Raw genomic sequence first — 26048 nt, forward strand, 5'->3', positions numbered from 1 at the left:
TTTTTAACACTCGATATTTTAAACTCGATATTTTTGTACTTACCTTAGTGAAGATAGAAAGTCGATATTATGTCCCTCGATATTTTGGCATCGATATTATGGCAACTCGATATTTTGGCAGTAGATATTATTTCAGTGATCCAAAACGGATCCATGAGGTCAATGAAAATGGAGCTTCTAGTAATGTCCAGAGAAACCCAGAAAGATCAGTCTTTAGTTCAATGACATTTGCCATACAAACATTTGCAATGCAATAGGTCTCGCATTTGCGAGACTTTGAGCTATTGGCATTGTAAATGACAATGCCTTTTATTTATGTGTTGGTTTTTAAAACAAAACAATAAACGGCATTGTCATTTAGAATGCCAATAGCTTAACTGTAGCAAATGTAAACCCTATTGCATTGCAAATGCTTGTTTTTCTAGTTCTAGTACCCACTGTGCCTATTCCTTACATTTGTTATTTTACATTTACTGCCGTAGTGTGAGAATTAATTTCTAAAAAAGGAATATATAGTAGGGTTGCCAAAAGAAAAATGTCAGTCATGTGTTGTTTAAAGAGCTTGCAAAGACCTCGCCTTGACACTAAAAAGGTTTATACACCATAAATTATGTATTTATTTGTAAAATGACTTTTCTGTCTTTGTTCCCTTCAATTATCAGTTATGAATCATTCAGCAGCCCTAGAACACAATTAAAAGTGCTTTCTATTTATATTTGTGGTTTAGATGACTTCTTATTTCTGTACCGTCTGGGACATCATAAAAATGAGCTGGCAACCCTAATAATAAGACTGAAAGTTTGTTGCAAGATCAGCACATTATTTATTTCTTCCACCCTTGATCCCTGATTAATGCAATAATAGCAATAGTTTAACTTATATCTGAAACCCTACGCCACCGTCAATAACAAGCTGAGTTACTTCAATTGTCTTGGAATGCACCCTGCATTCAGATATCTCGTTCCTCATTCTCGCCCCTCACATTCCTGCTCACCCTGCACTCACACTAATCACCATGCACTCCCACTAATCACCATGCACTCACACCATTCATTCACTCACCCTGCACTCACAGTGATCACTCTGCACTCAGAATACACAGGTGCTGTTCACCCTGTACCTCACTATGCAGTCACATGAGCACACTACTCACCCTGCACTCATGAGATACTTCACTCACCTGTCCCCCTCACTGATAAATCTGCAATCTCACTCAAACAGGCCCATCACTAACCATGCAATTATTCCTCCCACTCTGCACTCACATCAACACCCAAATTCATATGGTCATTTCACTCACCCTGCAGTCACTCCTCTTAACCTACTCTCATATTGTCGCATCACTAACCATGCACTATCATGGGCACTCCTGCCACCCACACAGTGCAGAGGGTTAATGTGCCTGCTACAAAGAATGTGTACCATGCAGCTCACAGAACTGAGTGTAAGTAAACTATGAGCAGCGCTATTAAAAAATTAAATGTTTGTCAGAAGGTTAATATAGAGAGATGAGGTGCATTGTTGGTGAGTGGTGGTGAGGGAATTCATGGATCAGGAGAGAATGGAGGATGGGGCACCAATGCTGACTTTTGCACAGTGTGCAACCAGTGCTAGGGCCAGCCCTGGCTGGTAGTGTTAGCCCCCCCCCCCGAAGTTTGTGTCTAGTTGCTCCCCTGATCAAAGCGTCAGTCATGGGCAGCATTGAACATACATTTTTTTAAAAGGCAAACCATCAGCCCTGCATTTAGAAAAGAAATGCAGCAAGTTTTATATAGCGCATGCTCAACCCAAAAGTACTTTAGCGATTTACATGAATTTATTTGGGGGATGCATGGGGAGATTAGTTGATTTGCCGAGAATCACAGGATGTTAATCGTACCCGAGACTCAAACCCCATCTTCTAAGTCAGCAGCTCCAGCATTAAGTCACAACCTCTACCACAAGAGCGTAAGCATTTTTAATATTATATGCAACGTTGTGCAAAAAATAACCATTGGCAAAGCCATTAGTCCTGGCTTCTTGTAGTTATAATATTACTTGTATTATATATCTGGATGCAATGACAGAAGAAGCAAAACATCAGTCGGGTGGCACACTATGCTAAGCACAGATTTTCAGCTGAATTGCATCGGTCACGGTCCTTTGAGGGACCCCCTAGTTTTTTTCATCCCACTTAAAGCCTTGGTCTACACATGAGGTCTGGTTCTTGGCGCACATAGCCTTGGCGGCAGCACACAGAGACCTTACTCTGCCACACACAGAGTAAAATAATTAGAGGGAACAATGGTTGTATCATATCCACAAAGTGGATGCTTTTCCTTGGGAACAGGTTCCACCTCCTGATTGATTGGTGCTGGCATTAGGGAGCACTGCAGTTGTTCATGGGCGCTCCATGCTCCGCTTAGTGCCATTCCCTGAATGTCAACTTATATTTTTGAAAGCAACTCCAGACTCTTTCAGGCACAGGGACTTCTGAAAAAGCCAGAATTCAGGCAGGGGAGGGATACTGATATATGTCTGTTGTTCCTTGTGGGCCTCCAGACCTGCGTTCGCAGTCATTCTTAGGGAGTTGCATAAAGGCTCCTGCCTTATACATATTGACGAGGCAGGAATCTTTGCAATCGCCTGTGAAATCGTATTGTTGCTGCAATTGAATAGTATATCAGTCATGTGCCAAATGAAGGTAAGGTCGCAAACCGCGATCTGTGCAAACTGCACTGGTTGAAATTTGGACCTGACCTTAGTACTTCAGGCCTGAAGCCTTAAATACTGGAGGATGGTTGTCACTTTCTGAGTGTTTAATATACAATATTAGCTGTACATATACACATTTGTAGGTGCTACCAATGCCCTGCCTGGATGCATTTCCAGTCGAGACATTTCATTTGTAATTAACGTGCAAGAGGATTTTCTTCCTTTCGAAGCAGGTAAGATGTTACAGTAAACAGTTGGCTCTGTTCAATAGCAGAGACATACAAGTGCGTTACGGATAACCAGTGTATAAGCCAGACCTTGACTTTTTCAATATCATTTTGCATCTCTTCAAAGAAACTTCAGAGGTAAAAGAATGACTTGTATTAGATGGACAGACCCTCTGGGGTGGATTAGCTGGTCTTCCTCATAAATGCAAACCCTGGGTTAAGGAGACAATGAAGAAATTCCACTATGTTAGTGACCCATGTGTTTAATAATCGCTTTGTATCCCATGCATAGTTTGCTGCATTCCTCGCATTTGTTGGATATAGCTAAGGACCCAAGAGTCAGTCATTGGCAGGATGCCGGACAATAGTTGAGCCACATTTAGACCAATTGCGTAATCTGCATTACACTCCAGATACTCATTCTACAAATGGGTACTACGTTTGGTAGTGTGCTAAACTCAGTGTAAACAATGTTAAACCAAACTCAGAGTAAGGAGGGTGCTGAAAAGATCATTATCCGTGCGTGTCATTGAAAATAATAAAACCTTCCATTTACAAAAAAAACGTTATATCTTTTAGTTTTCCCAGTTATACAAAAAAAAAGGACAATTTAATGCCCGATGTCCAAGGACCGTAATACAGAACTGGCCACTGTACACCATTTTTTTTAGATTTCCAAAATAAATGTAAAAGTTACCAATTTTGTCAAATCATACATAGCAACGCAGCTTGACTAGCATTCTTCTTAACATAAATGCAATGTATACAATATTATTTTGATTATTTATGTATATGGCTGGACTGGGTCACCAAAAACAGCCTTGGCATTAACGCAATCCCCACTGCCTTCCGCCAATGTTCTGTGTCTCTCTTTCAAGCCATCCACTCTGTCTATTCTCCTACTCTTTCTCTCTTCACCTCGGATGTTTCTGGTTCTGATGAGGTGGGTTGGTTTCTTTGGGAGGGGGTCCTTGATGACTGGGGGAGGTTACTGGCCAGTTCCCTGAACTCTGCACGAGAGTAGTTGTTTGGGTGCTTTCTGGTCATGTGCCGAATCATGGTATAGTTACCAAAAGAATATTTTTTGTTTGGGTTGCCCCGTGAAAGTTCATCATTGCAGATGAGGCAAGTCACCTTGGGCGCATTCACCTTTTTTTTCCCTTCTGGGATTGAAAAAAACTGCCATACAATGTGTGGTTTGGGTTTGTAAGGTGTATTTTCTTCTGGCAGCCATCTTCTTCTCCCCTCCTCCTCTTCCTCTTCCTCCTCCTCCTGTTCTTGACCACCAATATAATTTGGAGCTGGTCCTCTTGGTGGTAGTGGTGGTGGTGGTGGGGCAGATGCACCAGCTGATGCTACTACTGAAGCCATTATTTGGAGCAAAAAAGTAGAGAGAGCAACAAACAGGTCTTCCTCAGTCAAAGGACAAAGTCAGAATAAGGAAAAAAGGTGGGGTCTTTCATCATTTAGAAAAAAAACCTGTCCTGAACCAATGAGAAGTGTTATTTTCAGGTCACAAGACCAGGGGCTTCATCATTATGAAACTAAAACTGTTATGAACCAATGAAAAGTGTTATTTTCTGCTCACATGACCCGACGCGCTTACGCTACGCGCCCGGGGGCGCGCAGCGTAAGCGCGTCGGAAGTTTACGTTGTGCGATAGTATTCGCTCGAGTACTTCCGGGTGCGCTTACGCCGTGCGTATCACGCGGTCGCGGCTACGCGATACGTCACGATCATGTTTTCATTTGCGATATTGGCGCTCACGGGACGCTCTCCGGAGCGCGCCCGGGGGCGCTTTTCAGAAATACGCTTTTCGGGGCGCACTCCGGGGCGCGCTCTGGGAGCGCTCCCCCCAAAAATTAAAAAAAAAAAATGGGATAATTGTAGGGACAGGTAGCCCTATTCTGAAGTGGTTTGTAAAAAAATTAACTTTATAAAAATATGTATTGTGCTACATTGGGCTTAATATATGTTAGAGCCAAAATGTAGCCCAAAGTAGCCCAATGTAGCCCAAAGATGGCCACCAGAGACCAAAAATTGTAAATGTAGCCCAAATTTCAACTAGATGTAGCCCAACTGTAGCCCAATGACAGAATGTACCAGAGTGTTAAAAAGAACAACTAGAGTGCTAACAGTCTTATTTATAAAGTGAAACTTATAGTTAGGAATTAGCATTAACAAAACCTATGAAATTCACTGAAAAAACCATAGGTTTCACACCAGTTATAGTTAGGAATTACCATTTAAAAAACCTATGAAATTCACTGAAAAAACCATAGGTTTCACACCGGTTATAGTTAGGAATTAGCATTTAAAAAACCTATTAAATTCACTGAAAAAACCATAGGTTTCACACCAGTTATAGTTAGCTGGAAATTTTACTGATATAAAACCATTGAAATTCCCACGTTATAGTTAGTCGGACTCACTATAACTTGCGCGTGCAATGCACTGCTGATGACATCACATATTACATCACTCATGACATGGTGAGTGACATCACTCATGACATCACTGATGACACCATCCTTGTGACACAGTGACAGACCTCCTCTCAGTGTAAAGTAACCCTTGAGACACATATTCAAAAATAGAAACTGAAATTTTTAAAAAATGGACATACCTATATCAGTTACAACAAGCAATTCTGTACTTCCACTATCTATATACACATCCACTCATTCACCAACAGTTCTATATAGTCACTCATACATATACTCACTCATCATATGAAGAGATACACCTATACATCCTGTTACACACCGACATTCATCCAAAAGTTACTCACACACATATTCACACGTGCAAATAAACTATTGAACAACCATTTATTTGAATATAGAGTTATACACACACTTCCACCTTACTTCTATTGAAAATTACACATATTTATTCTCTTAAACAATCACTTATAGAAACACATACTTATTTAAACAGGAACTCTTACAATATCTTACTCTCACATATACTCACTTATATACATCAATATTCATATATACTAGATTAAAACATATGTAGTTACTGATAAAGACACTAGTGAGACAGTCATTCACTCACTAACAAACACATATAGACACTCATCCACCCATACAGTCCTGTACATATGCTGTCTTCAAAACACATACAAACAAAGAGTCAGTCACTCATGCATCTATGTGCTAAGTAATACCCCCACCAAACCATATAGACACTCAAACTGATACTAATAAAAATATCAAATAACCCATATACATACGCATGTAGCTACTCATCAACACATGTAGCCACTTATACACAAAGTGAAACACTAATATATGTATTTAAATATTTAAACATAACTCACTAATATTTATTTTTCAGAAAGACCCAAATTCACTGGATGGTGTCATCAGTGATGTCATGAGTGATGTCACTCACCATGTCATGAGTGATGTAATATGTGATGTCATCAGCAGTGCATTGCACGCGCAAGTTATAGTGAGTCCGACTAACTATAACGTGGGAATTTCAATGGTTTTATATCAGTAAAATTTCCAGCTAACTATAACTGGTGTGAAACCTATGGTTTTTTCAGTGAATTTAATAGGTTTTTTAAATGCTAATTCCTAACTATAACCGGTGTGAAACCTATGGTTTTTTCAGTGAATTTCATAGGTTTTTTAAATGCTAATTCCTAACTATAACTGGTGTGAAACCTATGGTTTTTTCAGTGAATATATATATATATATATATATATATATATATATATATATATATATATATATATATATATATATATATATATATATATATATATATATATTTCTCTCTCTATTTATTTCTCTCTCTCTCTCTCTCTCTCTCTCTCTCTCTCTCTCTCTCTCTATCTACCTCTCTCTCTCTCTCTCTCTCTCTCCCTCTCTCTCTCTCTCTCTCTCTCTCTCTCTCTATTTATCATCTCTCTCTCCCTCTTTCTCTCTCTCTCTCTCTCTCTCCCTCTCTCCCTCTCTCTCTCTCTTTCTCTCTCTATCTACCTCTCTCTCTCTCTCTCTCTCTCTCTCTCTCTCTCTCTCTCCCTCTCTCTCTCTCTCTCTCTCTCTCCCCCTCTCTCTCTCTCCCTCTCTCTATCCCCCTTCGGTGCTCTACTTCTCTCTCTTGAAGACGCTTCTGCCTGCTGCAATTTCCCTGGTGGAGCTGGGAAAAGTGAGAGAGACACCAGCAGCAGCTCTCGGGTTTGAAAACCCGGCCTCCAGTTTCTCCAGGCCACGGGGCATATACCCTATGGAATAAAAGTCCAGTCCGTCCCTGATTGTAATGTATACACGACTTCCACGATGTTATCTAAAATGTAACCTAGCAGTTGTTTTGATCATTGCTACTTGCGTCAATTTTTTAAATACCATAGATGTTTTGCAAACTTACTGGGAATCCTGCTTCCCTTTTCACCATTGATTTCGAATTCTCCGGGCATGTTACCGGTTTGCAGTCCTGACTTTGGCAATAATATCAATGTTAGATATTTCCACCTGCTAACGCCTCCTGTTATTAAATAATGGAAAGTTTTATTGAAGATTGAGAGCACTACCAGCTGAATAATTTGTTCAGTCTTTCAAGAGTGATTTACCAGAACGCCTCCTTGCGGACAAACCGTGTATCACCACCGTCCTACTGTGGTGCCATTCTCCAACGTCCAGGTAACAGTACAGTCGTCATCATCAATGCTGAGAGTAGGGAACATCTGGCTCATATACTGGTTATTGACAGCACATCGTTTTTTGCCTCCTGCTTTAGTGGGTGGAGCCAAACCCCCAAGGTGAGAACATACCTGTTCCAGGAATGGTGAAGAAAAACCTTCTAAAAAGATGCTCATGGTGAGTAATAAACGTTTTCATTGCTTGTTAGAGGGTTTAGGGGAAAAAGTTATATTTCGCAGAGCTTAATTCTTAGGCAATTTATTTTTTAGACGACATTGCAGCACACGATTTATGTTTTAATAACCTTACAGCATGTGCTTTCTTGGGAACCACCAAATATGGTGTGCCTCACTCAGGAAATAAAACAACATTAATCCCAGTTCCTCCTGTGATCGTCCATTGAACCGCTTTGCCTCCCAGGGAGGAGATGAAGACCTCTCCAAAGTACTCCATAAAATGTTCCAGCCGCCTTGGGAGTCTCTGGAAAGCAAGTTATATCTTAAGCTAACTTTGGTTCTCTGCAAATCATGGGGGGTCTTGTGAGGGTTACAATTGAAGCCCCTTTTGTGCTCCTGAGATTCAGCCTCTAAGTGGCCTTTTGCTTGAGTCTCACGCTCCTATGGAAGCATTTGCGCACCATGCTGTCAAACAGCAACAAACAAGTAACTGATGGCCAGCCAGCCTGCGTACAGTCACTAAGTAGCCTAAGGGATTATTTACGGGACACTTTGTGATGCAAATGAGAACCATGTGCCGTCTTTAAAATTCCTACTACTATCTTGTATGTCCTATTCAAAGATATGAATTGTAGGATACACTTCCCATAAATTTGGCAGTGTTAAATTCCGTGTAATGTAACTCTGAATTGGTCATCAAGGCCTTATGACATGTGGGGGTATATGTATCAAAGAAAGCATTTGTGATTCTCAAATAGCGATTTTTAGAGAAACGCTATTTGAGAATCGCAAAACGATATGTAAATAAAAGTTAGCATTTTTTTTTGCGATTCCCTCGCATTCCTTAATTGCGACTCGCAATTAAGGAATGCCTTCCCATTCATTGCTAAGGGCCAATAGGCTCATAGGAATGAATGGGAATTGCGAGCGCAATTTGCGAGTACCCAATAGGTACTCGCAAATTGCGCACACAATCTGAAGGGTGTAATGGTTCCAATTGAACACCCTGTTGCACCCTTGAAATGTGCATGTGTGCACAAGTGGCGCACATACATGCCCTAAGGACATGTATGCGTGCCACATAGCACTTTGAAAAAAGCTAAAAAGTGCTTTTTCAAAGGAAATCGCAAATTACTGCCAACTTGAAGTTGGTGGTAATTTGCGATTCCTTACTGCAATATCGCAATTTGTGATGCCTACTAGCATAGCATTTAGGGAATCGCAAATTGCGATTCTCTAAAGGCTTGCGCAAAATAAGGACTTATTTGGCGAGTAGGTATTTGCCTAAATACATAGCACACAGCTAAATTGCGATCGCCATTCGCAATTTAGCTTGATACATTTGACCCGTGGTTTCATTTTCTGCGATTTCTTCTGTGTGGCAATTGGTTTGCGATTTCAATTCCATTACTTCTATGGCGTTAGTGAAATTACTTAAATGTCAGAGGGTCGCCCCACATAGCCTCTCTCACATACTTTCTCAAGCAAAGAGCAGCAAGGGAGAAATAATTAAGAATCAAATTGATGTACTGTGGCACTTGAGATGTTTCTATGCAATTGTTGGAAATGTGTAAGAACATACATAAATGTGACTGTAGAGTCATTAATAGATAAATATGCAACTTCTTGATTGTGGGATTTTATCAATTTGCAAAAGCATAAATACTCCAGTTTTAAGTTATTTTATGATGCCTATGCATGTCGAAATTCAAACCTTTCAAACTGTAAAGACTTACATTAGTAAAATCTCACTCTTTTTTAGATGCTTGCAAATGAGCGAGTAATAATATTATTTTTCTGCATAATTCGGAATCTTGTCAGCTTATTTTTAGGATTTCTGCTCCCTTACATTAAGTTGGTGAACATGGGATGAAAGCAATGGGAGGACTTCTAAAAATTTAAAATTCAGAAAGGGCTTATATGTTCAAAGTACCAAATAGTCCCATACTTAGTACTCCTACAATGTAAATAAAATATGGACAATGAAAACAATCAATGCAAACTTTTCCTAACGTTTTTCGTACACACAAACTCAATCTCAGTATTTTGTGCATGCAAGCAGCTCAGCGATAATCACCATGGGGTTAAATAATATGTGTCATTGCGTGCTCACCATCCTTGATTTGCTGTCGAACAATAATCAATTGTGAATGGATAAGAAGAGAAGAGATGTATTTTTAAGGAGACATGATCATAAATGTAGGGATAGTTCTTGATCACCCTTAAAAAACATTTAAGTTCAGAAATTCCAGACAATTAAACAGCAGCTTTGAGAAAATGTGACTTTTCTAACAGTCCTTTACAATATTTCAAAATAATATGATAAACTGTTGCTACAAAGAAATGTCTTAACAACCATTGGAAATTGAATCTATTTAATCTGGGATCACGTTAAAATGAGTGCACCAGAAAGTGAGCGAATTCATAAGAGATAAAGCCACTTGGGCAGCCCCAATGACAGTCAGCCTAGCACTATTTGTGCCAAATTCAGAGAAAATGAAATTGACAACTAAAAGTGACCATATGCTTATTGCTTGTTCTGGATTGCTTAATTGACCACAGACTGCATTTTAAGATAGCTGAGGGTATTAAGCTGTGCATCAAGCGAGCTCAAAATGTATTCCTGAAGGATTAATTTATAAGAAATAGGTCTAGACCCTGTAACTCAAGGCATGTCCGTATTAATGGGGCCCACCATTCCTTTGGCTGCCTCTTCCTGGTGACCCTCCTCATGGTCCTTCACCTGCTGATCCTTCTGCTCCTCCTCAACATTCTCCTCCTGGTCCACTTCCCCCTCCCAGTCCTCCTCCACCTAATCATTTTCCCCTTCTAGTTTTCCTCCTTTTTCTTTTTCTTCCTCCCCTCATCTTGGTTTACGCTTGGTGCTTCTCAGGTCCTGGTCTTTTTCACCATCATGTCGAGGTCCTACTTGTCCTGGCCATGGTATTTCCAGCTGCCTTTATATTCCTTGTCCTTCACTAGGCCCTGCTCCTGCTTTCCCTGGTCCTGATCCTTCCCCTAAGGGTCCTTTTGCTCCGTCTGGTGCTACTAGCTCTGCTCCCGTTGGCCCTACCCCTCCCAGCAAACGTTCTCCTCCGGGCCCTCTTCCTGGTCCTGGTTGTACTCTTTTGCCTCCAGGTCATCCTAAGTCTAGTGCTGAACCAGAAATCCTGGATTTCTGTTTCTCCCGAACTTCAGGTCCCAGCCTCCTCTTCTTGTTTGTTCTGGTCCTGCTGATCTTCTTGTTTCTGCTGGACCATCTGGTCTTGGCTTGCCTCCAGGTCTTGGTCCCCCTAATGTGTCTTCTTGTCCTACTCCTGGTCCACGGGTCTCCCCAGCCCTGTTCTCCCTGTTCGTTTGGGCCACTGTCCTTCTGCATTTCCTTGCCCTGGTTTACCTTATTCTCTTGCTACTGGTTCTCCTTCCCCCTTAGACGTTCTGGTCTTGTTCCTCCTGGACTAGAGCCTACTGGTCTTGGTCCTTTTCCAAATTATAGTCATTTTATTCCGTTCTCCTGACCCTGGTCCTGTTCATGGCCCTTTTGCACCAATACTGATGCTGCCTCTCTTGTTCCTCTTAGACTTCCTAATCTTAATCCACCTGATACCAATTCTACTGGCGCAGTTTCCATGGTGTTTATTCCTCTGGTCCTGGTCATCTTGCTTCCGTTCCATCTGGCCTTGGTACACTTGGTCATGTCTCTCTGATCTTCCTTGTATTGGTCCTCCTGGCTTTGCTGATTCTGGCCATGGTCCTTCCTATCATTGTTATCATGGCAATTACACAAACGGTAATGGGTGATGGCAAATAGTCTAACCACTGGTAATCACTCGGGCTGCATTCCTACCCATCATTTTTCGCCCACTCTAGATAAAAGTCCACGTTATGCAAAGCAATACTGACCCTGCTTCTCATGGGAACAGGCCATCCAAAACTGCCAAGTGTGGTTTCACCTAAAAGGAAACATAAGCAACACCACACCAGTTTTGATCTTGTTAGTCCTCATCTGTGAGATATAGTTTGGATCCTATGGCACTGTGAAGAAAGAACCTATGCCAGGGTATACCCTTGGCCACTAAGGGAATTACATCAGTCAAACAAAAGGTGATGGTAGGAATGGGATTGGTGTCAGTACAACGCGATGTATTACAACGCGTTCCGTTACAACGCAGATTTGACAACGCGGGATACATTACAACGGATGTCATTACAATGCATGGCATTACATCGCAAATGCTATTACAACGCATGGCATTACATCGTAAGTATAGGTAAGTATAGCTTTTTTTAAAAATGTTATTTAGTTTATTGTAATTAATTTATTTAAAATAATTTAATTAAAAGACATTTTAAAATTGTCATAAAATTAATTTAGTTAAATAATATATATTTAATAAATAATATCAATTTAATAAATGTAATTTTATTAAACATAGTAATTAATTTAATTTTATAAAAAAAAGTAATTAGTTTAAAGTACATATTTTTTATAATGAAATTAAATTAAATTAATAATAATTATTTATGTAATTTAATTAATTTTTTTTTAAAATTTAATTAGTGTAAAATAATTAATTTAATTTAATTAATTTAATTTAAAAATGTAATTAGTGTAAAATAATTAATTTAATTTACTAAATATATTTTAATCAATTTTAAAATGGTAAATATAATTTAATTATCCCTAAACACAAACCCTGCCCTAAAACCTAAAAACACCCCTGTACCCCAAAACCCAAACCCTACCCTAAAACCTAAAAACACCCCTGTACCCCAAAACCCAAACCCTACCCTAAAACCTAAAAACACCCCTGTACCCCAAAACCCAAACCCTACCCTAAAACCTAAAAACACCCCTGTACCCCAAAACCCAAACCCTGCCCTAAAACCTAAAAACACCCCTGTACCCCAAAACCCAAACCCTGCCCTAAAACCTAAAAACACCCCTGTACCCCAAAACCCAAACCATGCCCTAAAACCTAAAAACACCCCTGTACCCCAAAACCCAAACCCTACCCTAAAACCTAAAAACACCCCTGTACCCCAAAACCCAAACCCTACCCAAAAACCTAAAAACACCCCTGTACCCCAAAACCCAAACCCTGCCCTAAAACCTAAAAACACCCCTGTACCCCAAAACCCAAACCCTGCCCTAAAACCTAAAAACACCCCTGTACCCCAAAACCCAAACACTGCCCTAAAACCTAAAAACACCCCTGTACCCCAAAACCCAAACCCTACCCTAAAACCTAAAAACACCCCTGTACCCCAAAACCCAAACCCTGCCCTAAAACCTAAAAACACCCCTGTACCCCAAAACCCAAACCATGCCCTAAAACCTAAAAACACCCCTGTACCCCAAAACCCAAACCATGCCCTAAAACCTAAAAACACCCCTGTACCCCAAAACCCAAACACTGCCCTAAAACCTAAAAATACCCAAACACCCCAAAACATATACATCAGTACCCCAAAACATATACTCCTATACTCATACTTATTTAAACAAATACTTAAATTAATATATTTAATTTATAATATTTAAAAACGAAATAAATATTTTTTTTAATTAATAATAAATAAATCAATTATAAAATATTAAATAAAATTAAAAAAAAAATTAAATACTTACCAATACTTACGATGTAATGGTATGCGTTGTAATAGCATCTGCTATGTAATGCCATGCGTTGTAATGGCATGCATTGTAATGGTATTTGCGATGTAATAGCTGCGTTGTAACAGCATTACGTTGTAAAAGATGCGTTGTAGGAGTAACACACCTAGGAATGCTTTTAAATAGTCTAACCACTGGCAATCACTCAAAGGAAAATTCCAACCCTTTGTATTTTTAACACTGTGCAACTCTCATCAAAGACCTGCTTTATGAAAATCAGTACTGACCCTGCTCCTCATTGGAGTGGTCCATACCCAACTGCCAGATAAGGCCCCCTCCATAAGGGAACATAAGCTACCCCAGACTGATGAGGCCTTGTTAGGTCTCATCAGTGAGGTATGGACTTGATTCTATGGTACACTGAGCAAAGAACCCATGGCAGAGCATACCCTTGTCCACTTAGGGCCATACATTAGTCACACAAAAGATGATGGGAGGAATACTTGCAAACAGTGTAACCATTGCAATTGCTTGGGGTAACATTCCAACCCATTGTTTTTCACCTAGCATGCCACTCTAGACAAAGGCCCATCTTATGAAAATTAGTACTGACGGTGCTCCTCATGGTAACAGTCGAAAGAATGAGGAGTTGAATGCTACCTCCCATGATTGCCATTGGTTAGACTTATTGTAAGCATTTCCCCTGCACCCGTTATGTGTTTGTTTTAATGCCTTAAGTTCCGAGGGTACCCCCAGACATGGGTCCCTTGCTCACTGTGCCACTGGAACCAAGCAAAACTGACTGAAGATGCCCAATCAGGGCATCTTCCAGTGTGTGTTCCAGTTTAGAGAGGGCCTGGCTTAGCAGTTAGGCTACACTGTTCCTACTGGAGCAAGATCAAGACTGACTTGCATATGGCTGGATCTAATCAGAGATGGGTGGAGTGGATTGAAATGCTACCCGAGCAATTGCCAGTGGTGAGATGTTTTGCAAGCATTTTTCCCATTACCTTTTGTGTGTTCATTGTAATCATATACCTGGACCTTTTGGTCTTCCTGGTCCCCCTATTTCTTGTCCGCTTGGTCCTCATGGTTGATATGGTCCATCTGCTCTTCCTTGTTGTGGTGCACCTCCAGGTCCTAGCCTTATTTTTGGTCCTCCTTGCTCTAGTCCTGTTCTTCCTCCTCCTAGTTTCCTTCATCCTAATACTCCTGGTGTTGCCCGCCCCCCCTAGTTCCTGTCCCTTTGGTCCTGCACCTCCTGGTCTAGTTTGTCTGGTTGACCTGGTCTTTGCTTGCCCTGTGCTGCTGGTCCTGCATGACTAGGAGAACATAGTGTTTGTGGTCCTGGACCCCAGGTGAACAGGAATTATATATTCCAGTGGTGTGCATTTACACTAAAAAGGGTTACTTCTCCTGTTCTAAGTACACCTGCTTGCAGGGCAACAACTATACTGTTCAGGTAACATTACATTCGATCTTTATCATTTGTATTATTATTGCTAGCATTCCTTTTATTTTGGGAGTATATTCTCGCATTAAAAATAATGAACCGTCCCATTGGCTTGTCAGTGCCAGACTTATTGACTTTGCCAATGATTGGTTTGTTTGGGGGCACAGAGCACCAGCAAGGTCTGCTCACTGAAAACACTGAGAGGAAGGCATCTGCTGCAGCGATCTCTGTGCATCGAGCACATATCATGGCGTAGAAGTAAGTTAACTTTGATGGTAAATGCACTGGCTGGAGAGACAGCTGTGATATCTCTGGTCACAGATTTAAATAATTATAAAACAGCACAGAGAGTTAATGTGCTTTTTAAGTGCGTAGCGTCAAATGCGTAGATCACAGATTTCAGATTTCTATTTATTGAAGATTGTTCGGCGTGTTAATGGGGTCTTGTGTTACCTGCAGGTCATGTGTCACAGTCTTGGTAAAGTAGCTGAAAAGCAATGATTGATACCGCTCCATGCAATATATTCAAGGGAGTCGTTTGAAACTTGTGCGTTTCAACTCACCCTTTGCTTCTTGTAATGTTGATGACATTTGGAAGTAATGTTAGGTAGTACTTACACCTAGCTGCTGAAATTTATTCTATACTTTATGAGGTTATTTTTAGTCTACGTGTCAACACTGCGGATACAGCTGACATTGTCACAGAGCATGCACAGGCCCTCCCATCTTGCATCTATACTGCGTTTGAGATTGAAAGTTAAGAACTTTCAGATCTCAGTTCATCTCTGGTAATTTGTGAAGTGACGTGTTGCTTTTGTTTATTTAGTTTGCGCTGATGACAAACCTCGTTAAGAGCTCTAACTGCTTTGAGCCAGAACACCACTCAAACAAAGGGAGTTGATCACGGACTAGCAAAGACTTTAAATGGCCTCTCCCGGCTGCTGAACCTCACAGTGATTCAGAAAAGGGGGTGGTGATGAACAGAGTGTCTGAATTAAGCAGACCACTCTTACCCAGTCCAAAGATCAGGGCTTGATCCATCACCGTTTTTTAGCTCACTGCACCATCCCAGCTCAGAACCTGGCTACATGCAAATTAGTCTGTTCCTGTCCCAGTGCATGATGGGAACAGGGCAAACCAAACTACCAAGCCAATTCTTATACTGGGAAGGAAACAAGCTTCCGGGGACCGGTTTCTGGCATTTCAGCCGTCGTCGGCCCGGCTTGCTTGAATCCTGATGGTGCAATGAGCAAGGGACTCACATCTGAGTATACCCTTCCACGCTTAAGGTGGGCAAAATGATTCAGAAAAGGGGGTGGTGATGAACAGAGTGTCTGAATTAAGCAGACCACTCTTACCCAGTCCAAAGATCAGGGCTTGATCCATCACCGTTTTTCTAGCTCACTGCACCATCCCAGCTCAGAACCAGGCTACATGCAAATTAGTCTGTTCCTGTCCCAGTGCATGATGGGAACAGGGCAAACTAAACTACCAAGCCAATTCTTATACTGGGAAGGAAACAAGCTTCCGGGGACTGGTTTCTGGCATTTCAGCCGTCGTCGGCCCGGCTTGCTTGAATCCTGATGGTGCAATGAGCAAGGGACTCACATCTGAGTATACCCTTCCATGCTTATGGTGGACAAAATGATTCAGAAAAGGGGGTGGTGATAAACAGAGTGTCTGAATTAAGCAGACCACTCTTACCCAGTCCAAAGATCAGGGCTTGATCCATCACCGTTTTTTAGCTCACTGCACCATCCCAGCTCAGAACCTGGCTACATGCAAATTAGTCTGTTCCTGTCCCAGTGCATGATTGGAACAGGGCAGACCAAACTACCAAACCAATTCTTATACTGGGAAGAAAACAAGCTTCCGGGGACCGGTTTCTGGCATTTCAGCCGTCGTCGGCCCGGCTTGCTTGAATCCTGATGGTGCAATGAGCAAGGGACTCACATCTGAGTATACCCTTCCACGCTTATGGTGGACAAAATGATTCAGAAAAGGGGGTGGTGATGAACAGAGTGTCTGAATTAAGCAGACCACTCTTAACCAGTCTAAAGATCAGGGCTTGATCCATCACCGTTTTTTAGCTCACTGCACCATCCCAGCTCAGAACCTGGCTACATGCAAATTAGTCAGTTCCTGTCCCAGTGCATGATGGGAACAGGGCAAACCAAACTACCAAGCCAATTCTTATACTGGGAAGGAAACAAGCTTCCGGGGACCGGTTTCTGGCATTTCAGCCGTCGTCGGCCCGGCTTGCTTGAATCCTGCTGGTGCAATGAGCAAGGGACTCACATCTGAGTATACCCTTCCACGCTTATGGTGGACAAAATGATTCAGAAAAGGGGGTGGTGATGAACAGAGTGTGTGAATTAAGCAGACCACTCTTACCCAGTCCAAAGATCAGGGCTTGATCCATCACCGTTTTTTAGCTCACTGCACCATCCCAGCTCAGAACCTGGCTACATGCAAATTAGTCTGTTCCTGTCCCAGTGCATGATGGGAACAGGGCAAACCAAACTACCAAGCCAATTCTTATACTGGGAAGGAAACAAGCTTCCGGGGACCGGTTTCTGGCATTTCAGCCGTCGTCGGCCCAGCTTGCTTGAATCCTGATGGTGCAATGAGCAAGGGACTCACATCTGAGTATACCCTTCCACGCTTATGGTGGACAAAATGTTTCAGAACAGGATTCAAGCAAGCCGGGCCGAAGACAGCTGAAATGCCAGAAACCAGTCCCCGGTAGCTTGTCTCCTTTCTGGTGAAGAACTGGCTTGGTAGTTTGGTCTGCCCTGTTCTTATGATGCACTGGGCCAGGGACAGACTGATTTGCATATAGCCAGGTTCTGAGCTGGGATGGTGCAGTGAGATAAATAACGGTGATGGATCAAGCCCTGATCTTTGGACTGGGTAAGAGTGGTCTGCTTAATTCAGACACTCTGTTCATCACCACCCCCTTTTCTGAATCGTTTTTGGCCACTATAGGTGTGGCAGGGTACACTCAGACATGCGTCCCTTTCTCACTGCATCATCAGGATTCAAGCAAGCCGGGCCGAAGACGGCTGAAATGCCAGAAACCGGTCCCCGGTAGCTTGTCTCCTTTCTGGTGAAGAATTGGCTTGGTAGTTTAGTCTGCCCTGTTCCCATGATGCACTGGGCCAGGGACAGACTGATTTGCATATAGCCCGGTTTTGAGCTGGGATGGTGCAGTGAGATAAATAACGGTGATGGATCAAGCCCTGATCTTTGGACTGGGTAAGAGTGGTCTGCTTAATTCAGACACTCTGTTCATCACCACCCCCTTTTCTGAATCGTTTTTGGGCACTATAGGTGTGGCAGGGTATACTCAGACATGAGTCCCTTTCTCACTGCACCATCAGGATTCAAGCAAGCCGGGCCGAAGACGGCTGAAATGCCAGAAACCGGTCCCCGGTAGCTTGTCTCCTTTCTGGTGAAGAATTGGCTTGGTAGTTTAGTCTGCCCTGTTCCCATGATGCACTGGGCCAGGGTCAGACTAATTTGCATATAGCCAGGTTCTGAGCTGCGATGGTGCAGTGAGATAAATAACGGTGATGGATCAAGCCCTGATCTTTGGACTGGGTAAGAGTGGTCAGCTTAATTCAGACACTCTGTTAATCACCACCCCCTTTTCTGAATCGTTTTTGGCCACTATAGGTGTGGCAGGGTATACTCAGACATGAGTCCCTTTCTCACTGCACCATCAGGATTCAAGCAAGCCGGGCCGAAGACGGCTGAAATGCCAGAAACCGGTCCCCGGTAGCTTGTCTCCTTTCTGGTGAAGAATTGGCTTGGTAGTTTAGTCTGCCCTGTTCCCATGATGCACTGGGCCAGGGACAGACTGATTTGCATATAGCCAGGTTCTGAGCTGGGATGGTGCAGTGAGATAAATAACAGTGATGGATCAAGCCCTGATCTTTGGACTGGGTAAGAGTGGTCTACTTAATTCAGACACTCTGTTCATCACCACCCCCTTTTCTGAATCGAACCTCACAGTGAAACACACACGGACCTTGGGCTGAGCCCTCTGCTCGGCCTCTAGGTGAACAGACTGCACCAGTACACAGAAGGGGATCAGGGGCGGCCTTGGGCATGTGCAAGCTGTGCACCTGCACAGGGCCACCAAACCCCAGGGGCCACCACGCCAATATATATCCATAATATAATAATCCTCTGAGAATGGATACATATTTACGTGGCGGCCCCTGGCAGGGATTTGGTGGCCTCCGGCTCTGTTCCACTTCCAAACACCCTGACCCCCTCTCTTCACTGGCCTATGCGCTCTGCCCCATCCGGACCCCCTCTTCCGGGGCCCCCTACTTACGCTCCCTGCCCAGGGCCGCCATGAGTCTAGAGCCGCCCCTGAGGGGATGCTTCTATTGTTCCGGCTCTAACCTCAGATTCAGCTCAAGAATGGCTGCTTGATCCAGAATCTGGCTGGATCCCTCTCTGTCCCAGCACTGGTCATCCCAGTCCAGACCTTACACACTTGCTGATCAAAACAAGTCCTCTGGTGTGTTAATTGACATAGAATATGGGATAGGGAAAACCTGAAATTGTAGCCGGGTCGGGCATATTTAGAGATCACATGTGATTAAAAATGTACACGCGAATTTCTGCAGATTTGCAAGGGGAAGAGCAGAGCCCATTCAAACCTGGCGACACAGCACATTTTGAAAAGTAAATCGTCTTGAGGTGACCTGTCTTGATCATATAAATGATTCCTACACTTAAGGCTCTGCAAACTCACCGGATCTGATTCAATCAGTTTATCTATTGTTTGCAAATTGATTTATTTCCATTGCAAATTTAAATTGTGCATGAGTGAAATGTGTCTCATCATAAAAATAATAAAAAAGGCGTTAGTCCTTTACATTATTGTGTTTATGAGTAAATTACTGTACACATGCTTAAACTATGCATGTGAAAAGTAAACCAAATGAATGTATTTCATAAATAATAAAATCATTGCAAATTACAAATAAGGGTGCTTTACCTGTAGGTCAAGTTTTACAAACGTTGAAATTTACATTAGTCTCAACAGGTCACAGCATTGACCTATAATGCAACACCCTATATAGTATTACAAATCATTTAGCAGGAATTGCCTTTGCCCACTTCTAAAATATGCACTAAATCCCTAAGTTCCTTTCAATGGTAGAAGCTCTTTTGCCAGGTCCTCATAGATCTTCCTGTCTTAAGCATGGTCATTGATTCCTCGGTCCTGTGGATTAGTTGCGCTCACATATCAGGAGAGAAGAGACTGGTTGTAGGCCAATGAGAACAGACACATTTTCACATTTCAGCATTTTTGTCTAGGAACAGAGAAACAATGATAAATGAATGTCTATGACTTATTCTTGCCGGCGGTAATGACTGTTAAATCAGATGTGACTGGTGACAGAGAATGCTCCCTCTCCTGGAATTTTCTCCCATCTCTGCTCCAGAAGCTATGGGAAAGATAATGAGCTGCAAGTCAGGATCACCGAACGACCCGTGTCCTCCAAAGATATGGAAGGAGGTGTCGCACAATGTTATCCATATGCTGTCCCGCATATGGAACACATCTCTCACCTCAGGCATCTTTCCTGATACTTGGAAGCACGCCATCCTCCTGCCACTCAGGAAGAAACCAAGTACTGATCCAGGGGAATTAAACAATTATAGGTCAATTTCTCTGCTACCAGCACTAGCCAAAATGTTGGAAAAATTGGTGCAGCCACAACTGGCCAATTTCATTGAGAGCCAAGGCATTCTGCATGACACCCAATCTGGGTTCCATGCTGGTTTCAGCACAGAGACGGTGAGGATGGAGACAGATTCAAGGGAAGCAACTATGCAGGTGCTCCTGGACCTGTCAGCGGCTTTTGATACGGTTGATCACTCCTGGCTGGTTCAGCACCTCCAGGACATTGGTATTGTAGGTGTAGCCCTTGTTTGGCTAAAGTCCTTCCTTGAAAACGCACTCAAAGAGTCTCGATCCAACCCTACTTGTCTGAACACAAAAGTTTATGGTGTGGGGTGCCCCAGGGCTCAGCGTTGAGTCCGCTCCTTTTTAATATATACTCGGCTCCCTTGTTCATGCTTATAGAAAACTGGGGCATGAGGGCGATATCTTACGCTGATGACACACAGTTGATGTTTTCGATCAGGCGGCTGATTCTTTTAAACATTTTAAAGGCTGCCAGAAGGACATCGCTCTTTGGATGAATAATAACAAACTTAAACTCAATGCTGAGAAAACGGAGGTATTATTCTTCGGCAAGATCCAGCCACCTGCAACGGATCTGTGGTGGCCAACGGAAATGGGCACCCCGCCCATTCCAGTAGTCACAGTAAAAAATTTGGGAGTAAAATGGGAGGCTGAACTCTCTTTTTCAGGGCAGATACAGCAAGTGACAGCTGCCTGTTTCAGAAAGTTGAGACACCTGCGAAAATTCCTTCATTTGTTGCTGGAAGACTCCCGTCGGGATATAGTTCACGCCACAGTGACATCCAGGCTGGACTATGCCAACGGCCTATACCTGGGTTTGCCAGCGTACCTAATCAAAAAATTGCAGATGGTACAGAATGCGTGTAGGAGAGTAGGGTCTGCTATCCTATGGTCACCCCAATTTTTGCTTTTTGCTTCACTGGTTTTTGACTTACTGAGGCTGTGGGCCTGCTAATCAGACCCCCAGCCTGCTGTTCTCTCTCTAAATTCACATACATGTACTATAGGTACATAACCCAATTGGAAATGGCCTCCTTGTCAGCCCCTGTACCATGCACTATAGGTGCTCAGGCATAGGTGCCACCAAGGCCTACCAGGGGCTGCAACATAGCTTTTGCCACCCCTAGCTGGTTCTTAAATTGACACAACTGGCTGATCACTCCGCTGGGGCAAGTTGGTGTAATCACCCCTTGCTTAGATATAGTATACCTATATCTAAACCTATATCTGGACACATATAAACCTGTGAGCCACTCCTATGGAAGGCCTTATCAATCCTGAAGGCAGAGTTTGTGGTTTAATGTGAGATGGAGCTCTAGCATGAGCTGGACCGGTCTGCAGCTGTCGGGAACAACTCCCTAAGCTGTTCCGGGATAATGCCATACCATATACTATTAAGTGCATTATAATCCTCGCGGTTATATAGCAACTTTGGTTTGGCTTTATCAAAACATGTCGTGTAAGGTGTCATACGATTTGGAATACTATCCCCTCGACAGTCCTGTCAATGGGGATAGCATTCCACCCCTCTAGAGGGAGAAGACATGTTACTTTACTGAAACGCAGTTGATTTTTAAAAGAGCCTCAGATCCACAAATGGATGCTTCTGCCACAGACACAAGTCTGACCTCCTGCTGCTGACCAAAACTCAGCAGAGGAGGCCTGGACAAAGGCTTTCCTGTCGCAGGGAGGTGTTACACCACCCCAGACAGGAGATAGTGGATTGTAGCAGGGAAGTTTGAAAAAAACCAGACACTGCTTGGGGAGCACAAGGCTTCCCCTTGCATAATCCGGCCAAACTGGTTCTGGGCACACCAGCCCCAGTCCCAGCGTGGCCTGGATCAAAGGGAAAGGGGTGTATCCACCCCCTTCCTGGGTCCCACCCATAGGAGGGGACCTAGCAGGTAATCCAGCCCCCTAGATTGGTATAAGAATGGGAGCAGTGCCAACGCACTCAGATTATCCCGATGAAACATTTGAAACAAAACTCTGGACCCTTCGATATCCTACTCGACGTAGAAGACTGAAGAATCTCCCTTGTGGTCAAGGAGTGACCACCCTGTGCAAACAGGCACCATCCAGCACCTCAACGTTTGCTTTGTGGCAGTTCCTGCCAGAACTCGAGTGACAGAGATCAACGAGATTAAGCTTGCCTGTCTTCTTGCAGCTTGATCCACAGTCCCTGCAGAGCTGAGACCCGTGGAGGCGACCAGAAGCGTGGGGCACGCCATCTTGAAAAGACCACGAGACGCTGACCATGCAGCCCACAAGTGACCCTCGAAGCTGTACACCGGGGTTTTAGAAGCCCCAGCCCTGAGCCACGTTTGCACTGAAGCTCACCCCTCTACACTCGACGAGTGCTGCGTGGGGCCCTTCTGCTTTCTTTGGCTCAACGCATTGGCCGGTCACTTGCCAGCTGTCTTGTGGCCCCTGTGCCGACAAAACTTGAAATACAACTTGTGATTCTGGTTGCTCCAGACTTGCACCCGCTCCTCTGAAAAGGAGCACCTGCTCTGACCCTCCTAGTCCGAGTGAGAAGCAATCTTCCAGTCCTGCGTGGATTGCTCTTGCCAAGTGTTGTTTGCTCCGATCTTAAAGCCGGCAGCGCCGACGGTGAGAGCCTTTGTGGGACAGCTCATGATCTGCTCCTGGACGTCGCAGATACCCCAGAGCCCACGTGGCAGTGGAGAGAAGCTCTTTGACAACCACCTGATTGCGCCAGACATTGCCTGGTTCCGTCCTGGTTCCACCCTGGTCACTGCTGAGTGACCCAGACTCTGTCCCCTCTGCTTTCAGGTACTTTACGACTCTGATCCACCCTTGGATCACACCGGACACTTCTCCTTCACATCACCTGCAGCATCTTCAGCTTCAAGCACCAACAACCTGCGTGACGAAACCCGACGCCACTTCGACCCTATGCACCCGCTTCCTGTGTGTGAGGTAACTCAGCAACCCCGGTGTTACCACACTGGTAAACACCTCTAGGGTCTGTGTCTAAAGTTTTATCCTTCTAGGTTCAGGGGAAGTATCCTTAAACTTTAACTGTGTAACTTTTACGCACCATTGACTTTGCATTGGTGCATGCGTGTGCTTTAAGCGCTGCACCCGAATCCCGCAGGCTTTTCCCGACTTCAGCATTGCTTGTCCCGACTGCTCCCAGCGATTCCCTAGGCCCTAGGCATAACCACTGTTCGATTGGTATCTCTTATACCACTTTCTTAATATATGGTTTGAGTGGCCACCCGCCCTCATCCATAATTGTGCAACTTTCATATGTTATACTGTGCTTTTGATTTAACGCTTGTGCCCCTTTGCTCATAAAGAGTACTGGGGATTATTTTAGTAATAAACACATATATTTTTATAATATATACTTGTGTGGTGTCCTTTCATTTGATATTACAGGATTGTGATTGGTAAAACAGCTCGCTTAACACGACCTCTTGAGTTTAGCCTTTAAGGCTGCTTAGTCCATGCTACCACTATGATAGCTTGTCTATAAGGTTGACTTACAACCAGACACCATAAGGGATTGTTTGGACTGATACAAGGTGGTTCCAGAATTGGAAACATCATATATCAGGCCAACTTCTCATAATGCGGCTGCGAGATTGATTAGACAGGTTCCATTTCGTCTTCATATCTCTCCACACATCAAAGAACTGCACTGGCCACCTGTAGAAAAAATAATCGAATTCAAAGCTCTAACATTAGCTTTCCGGTCAGTTCATGAGAGGTGTCCCACTATCTGAGGCAACGTTGATGTATCTACAGACAGAATCGCACCTTGAGGTCCAACTTTGAAAATCTGCTCTATATTCCACTAGTTAAGAAAGCTCGACACAGCGGCAGATCGTTTACAGCGGGGGCTTCCAAGTTATGGAACTCCTTGCCCAACCACCTACGTCTGATTAAGTCGGAACCACTATTCAGGAAAGCGGTAAAAACATGGCTTTTCAGCTCAGTTTAAACTGCTCTCTGGACCATGACATGACACTGCAGGGCTACTCGCTGCTGATTGCTTCTCTAGCACCGGGACACCTCTGCTGAGGTAACTTTTCGCGCTAAACAAATGGCTTTATTATTATTATTATTATTATTATTATTATTACTAAAAAAGTATTTAAAAAATGAAATTGGTAAGCAAGAATGTTACAGCATAATATGTTCCAGCAGCAAGGCCCCCTACATTTGTGAGTTTTTATAGATCAAGGGGTAGGTGAAGCCAACTACAGCAGCTGTCCAGAATGCCTTGGGGCAAAAAATGTAATCCACAATCAAAAAATGGAATTGCTTCCTGTTTTTATATCTCACCTACTAGACATCACATTGACGGTCTGTTGCAAGATGTATTGCTAGCATACAGTGGGCTTAGAGCCCCCCTATTACTTACCATTATTTGGATTCATTGTCGCTCTCAATTGCTAGCTTCTTATTCATTAGCGTGTATGAGCTTTTCGTCCTCTTCTTGTGCTAGTCCCTCCCCTGGAACATGGACACATTACTGTGCCCTCACACTACTACACTTTTCAGGCTCTACTTTTTTCTTTTATTTAGGTACTCCACAAGAGCACGTGTTTTTTCACCTGTCTTCCTAGTGTTCTTATCTTTCTCTCTCCACACAGCTCTCCTTGACTCTGTGGTTCTCTCTCACACACATCCCTTGAAGCACTTGCCTTCTTGTGCTCTATGATCATGTATTTCTCCCACTCCCATATCTCTTTTGCCTATTTGCTGTTCTCCTCCACCTTCCATGCTGCTTTTCCTCTCACCTGCTTGCCTTCCTATGCCCTTGGTGTTGATTCCCTGCACCTTCATCTTTTGTGTTGCTTCCCGCCTCCCATGTTTCTTTAGCCCCCACTGGCCCCACTGTTGCTTCTGTAATGACCACCCATGTTGCTTCACTCCACATCCTTTGCCCATGCCTTGCTTCCTCCACCCGCTTTCCCCAAAAACCCAACTTTTGTGTTTTTTTATTGTTATTTGCTGAACCAGCTGCATCACCCAAAAAAAAAGCAGCGGAGTCATTTTTTAGGCGCGCATGTCTACAATAAGACCCACTAGACTTTTTTTCTTTCTATTCAGCCATGCTTCACATCATCAGGGATGCTGTGTAGCACAGCTAAAGGGTAGTGGCAGAGCCAGTAAGCCCCAAAGACGAGACCTATTGGCTTTGCCAATGCTAGTTTTGGTTGTGGTAGCACAACAATATAAGCAATAATGAAGATTTTCTAAAAGTATTTAATCTGGGGAATCCAAGGGCAGATGGCCTGCATTTGCCCTTAAAGGTTTTGGTACCCTTGATTTTTGATGGAAGGTGAAATGTTAGAGCGAGGTGCAACTAAAAAGAATAAAACAAAATGCAATCTCTGTTCATAAAGGGCTCTGGCATCTGCATACGGTATGTTGCACAAACACAGGGCTGCAACAAATGCAGTATTTGTACGTTTGCACTGTCAACACTGGGCCCAGGGCATGACCGTTGTTC

At 43.3% G+C, this 26048-nt stretch overlaps 1 protein-coding gene across 2 annotated transcripts in view; it reads left to right on the forward strand.

The window, feature by feature from the left end:
* The window catches only part of PRRX1 (paired related homeobox 1), a 424833-nt gene that overhangs the window by 384459 nt on the left and 14326 nt on the right, over positions 1 to 26048 (forward strand). The window contains exon 4 of one of the 2 annotated variants that reach the window (XM_086964442.1): positions 7675 to 7754. The exons of the other annotated variant lie outside the window; for it this stretch is intronic. Coding sequence (XP_086820568.1) covers positions 7675 to 7726 — 52 coding nt within the window. The 3' untranslated portion in view covers positions 7727 to 7754. The remainder of the gene's footprint in view (positions 1 to 7674; positions 7755 to 26048) is intronic. 2 annotated transcript variants of the gene reach the window in all.

This window comes from Lissotriton vulgaris, chromosome 1_1 (genome assembly GCF_964263255.1).
Source record: "Lissotriton vulgaris chromosome 1_1, aLisVul1.2, whole genome shotgun sequence".
Classification (NCBI taxonomy): domain Eukaryota; kingdom Metazoa; phylum Chordata; class Amphibia; order Caudata; family Salamandridae; genus Lissotriton; species Lissotriton vulgaris.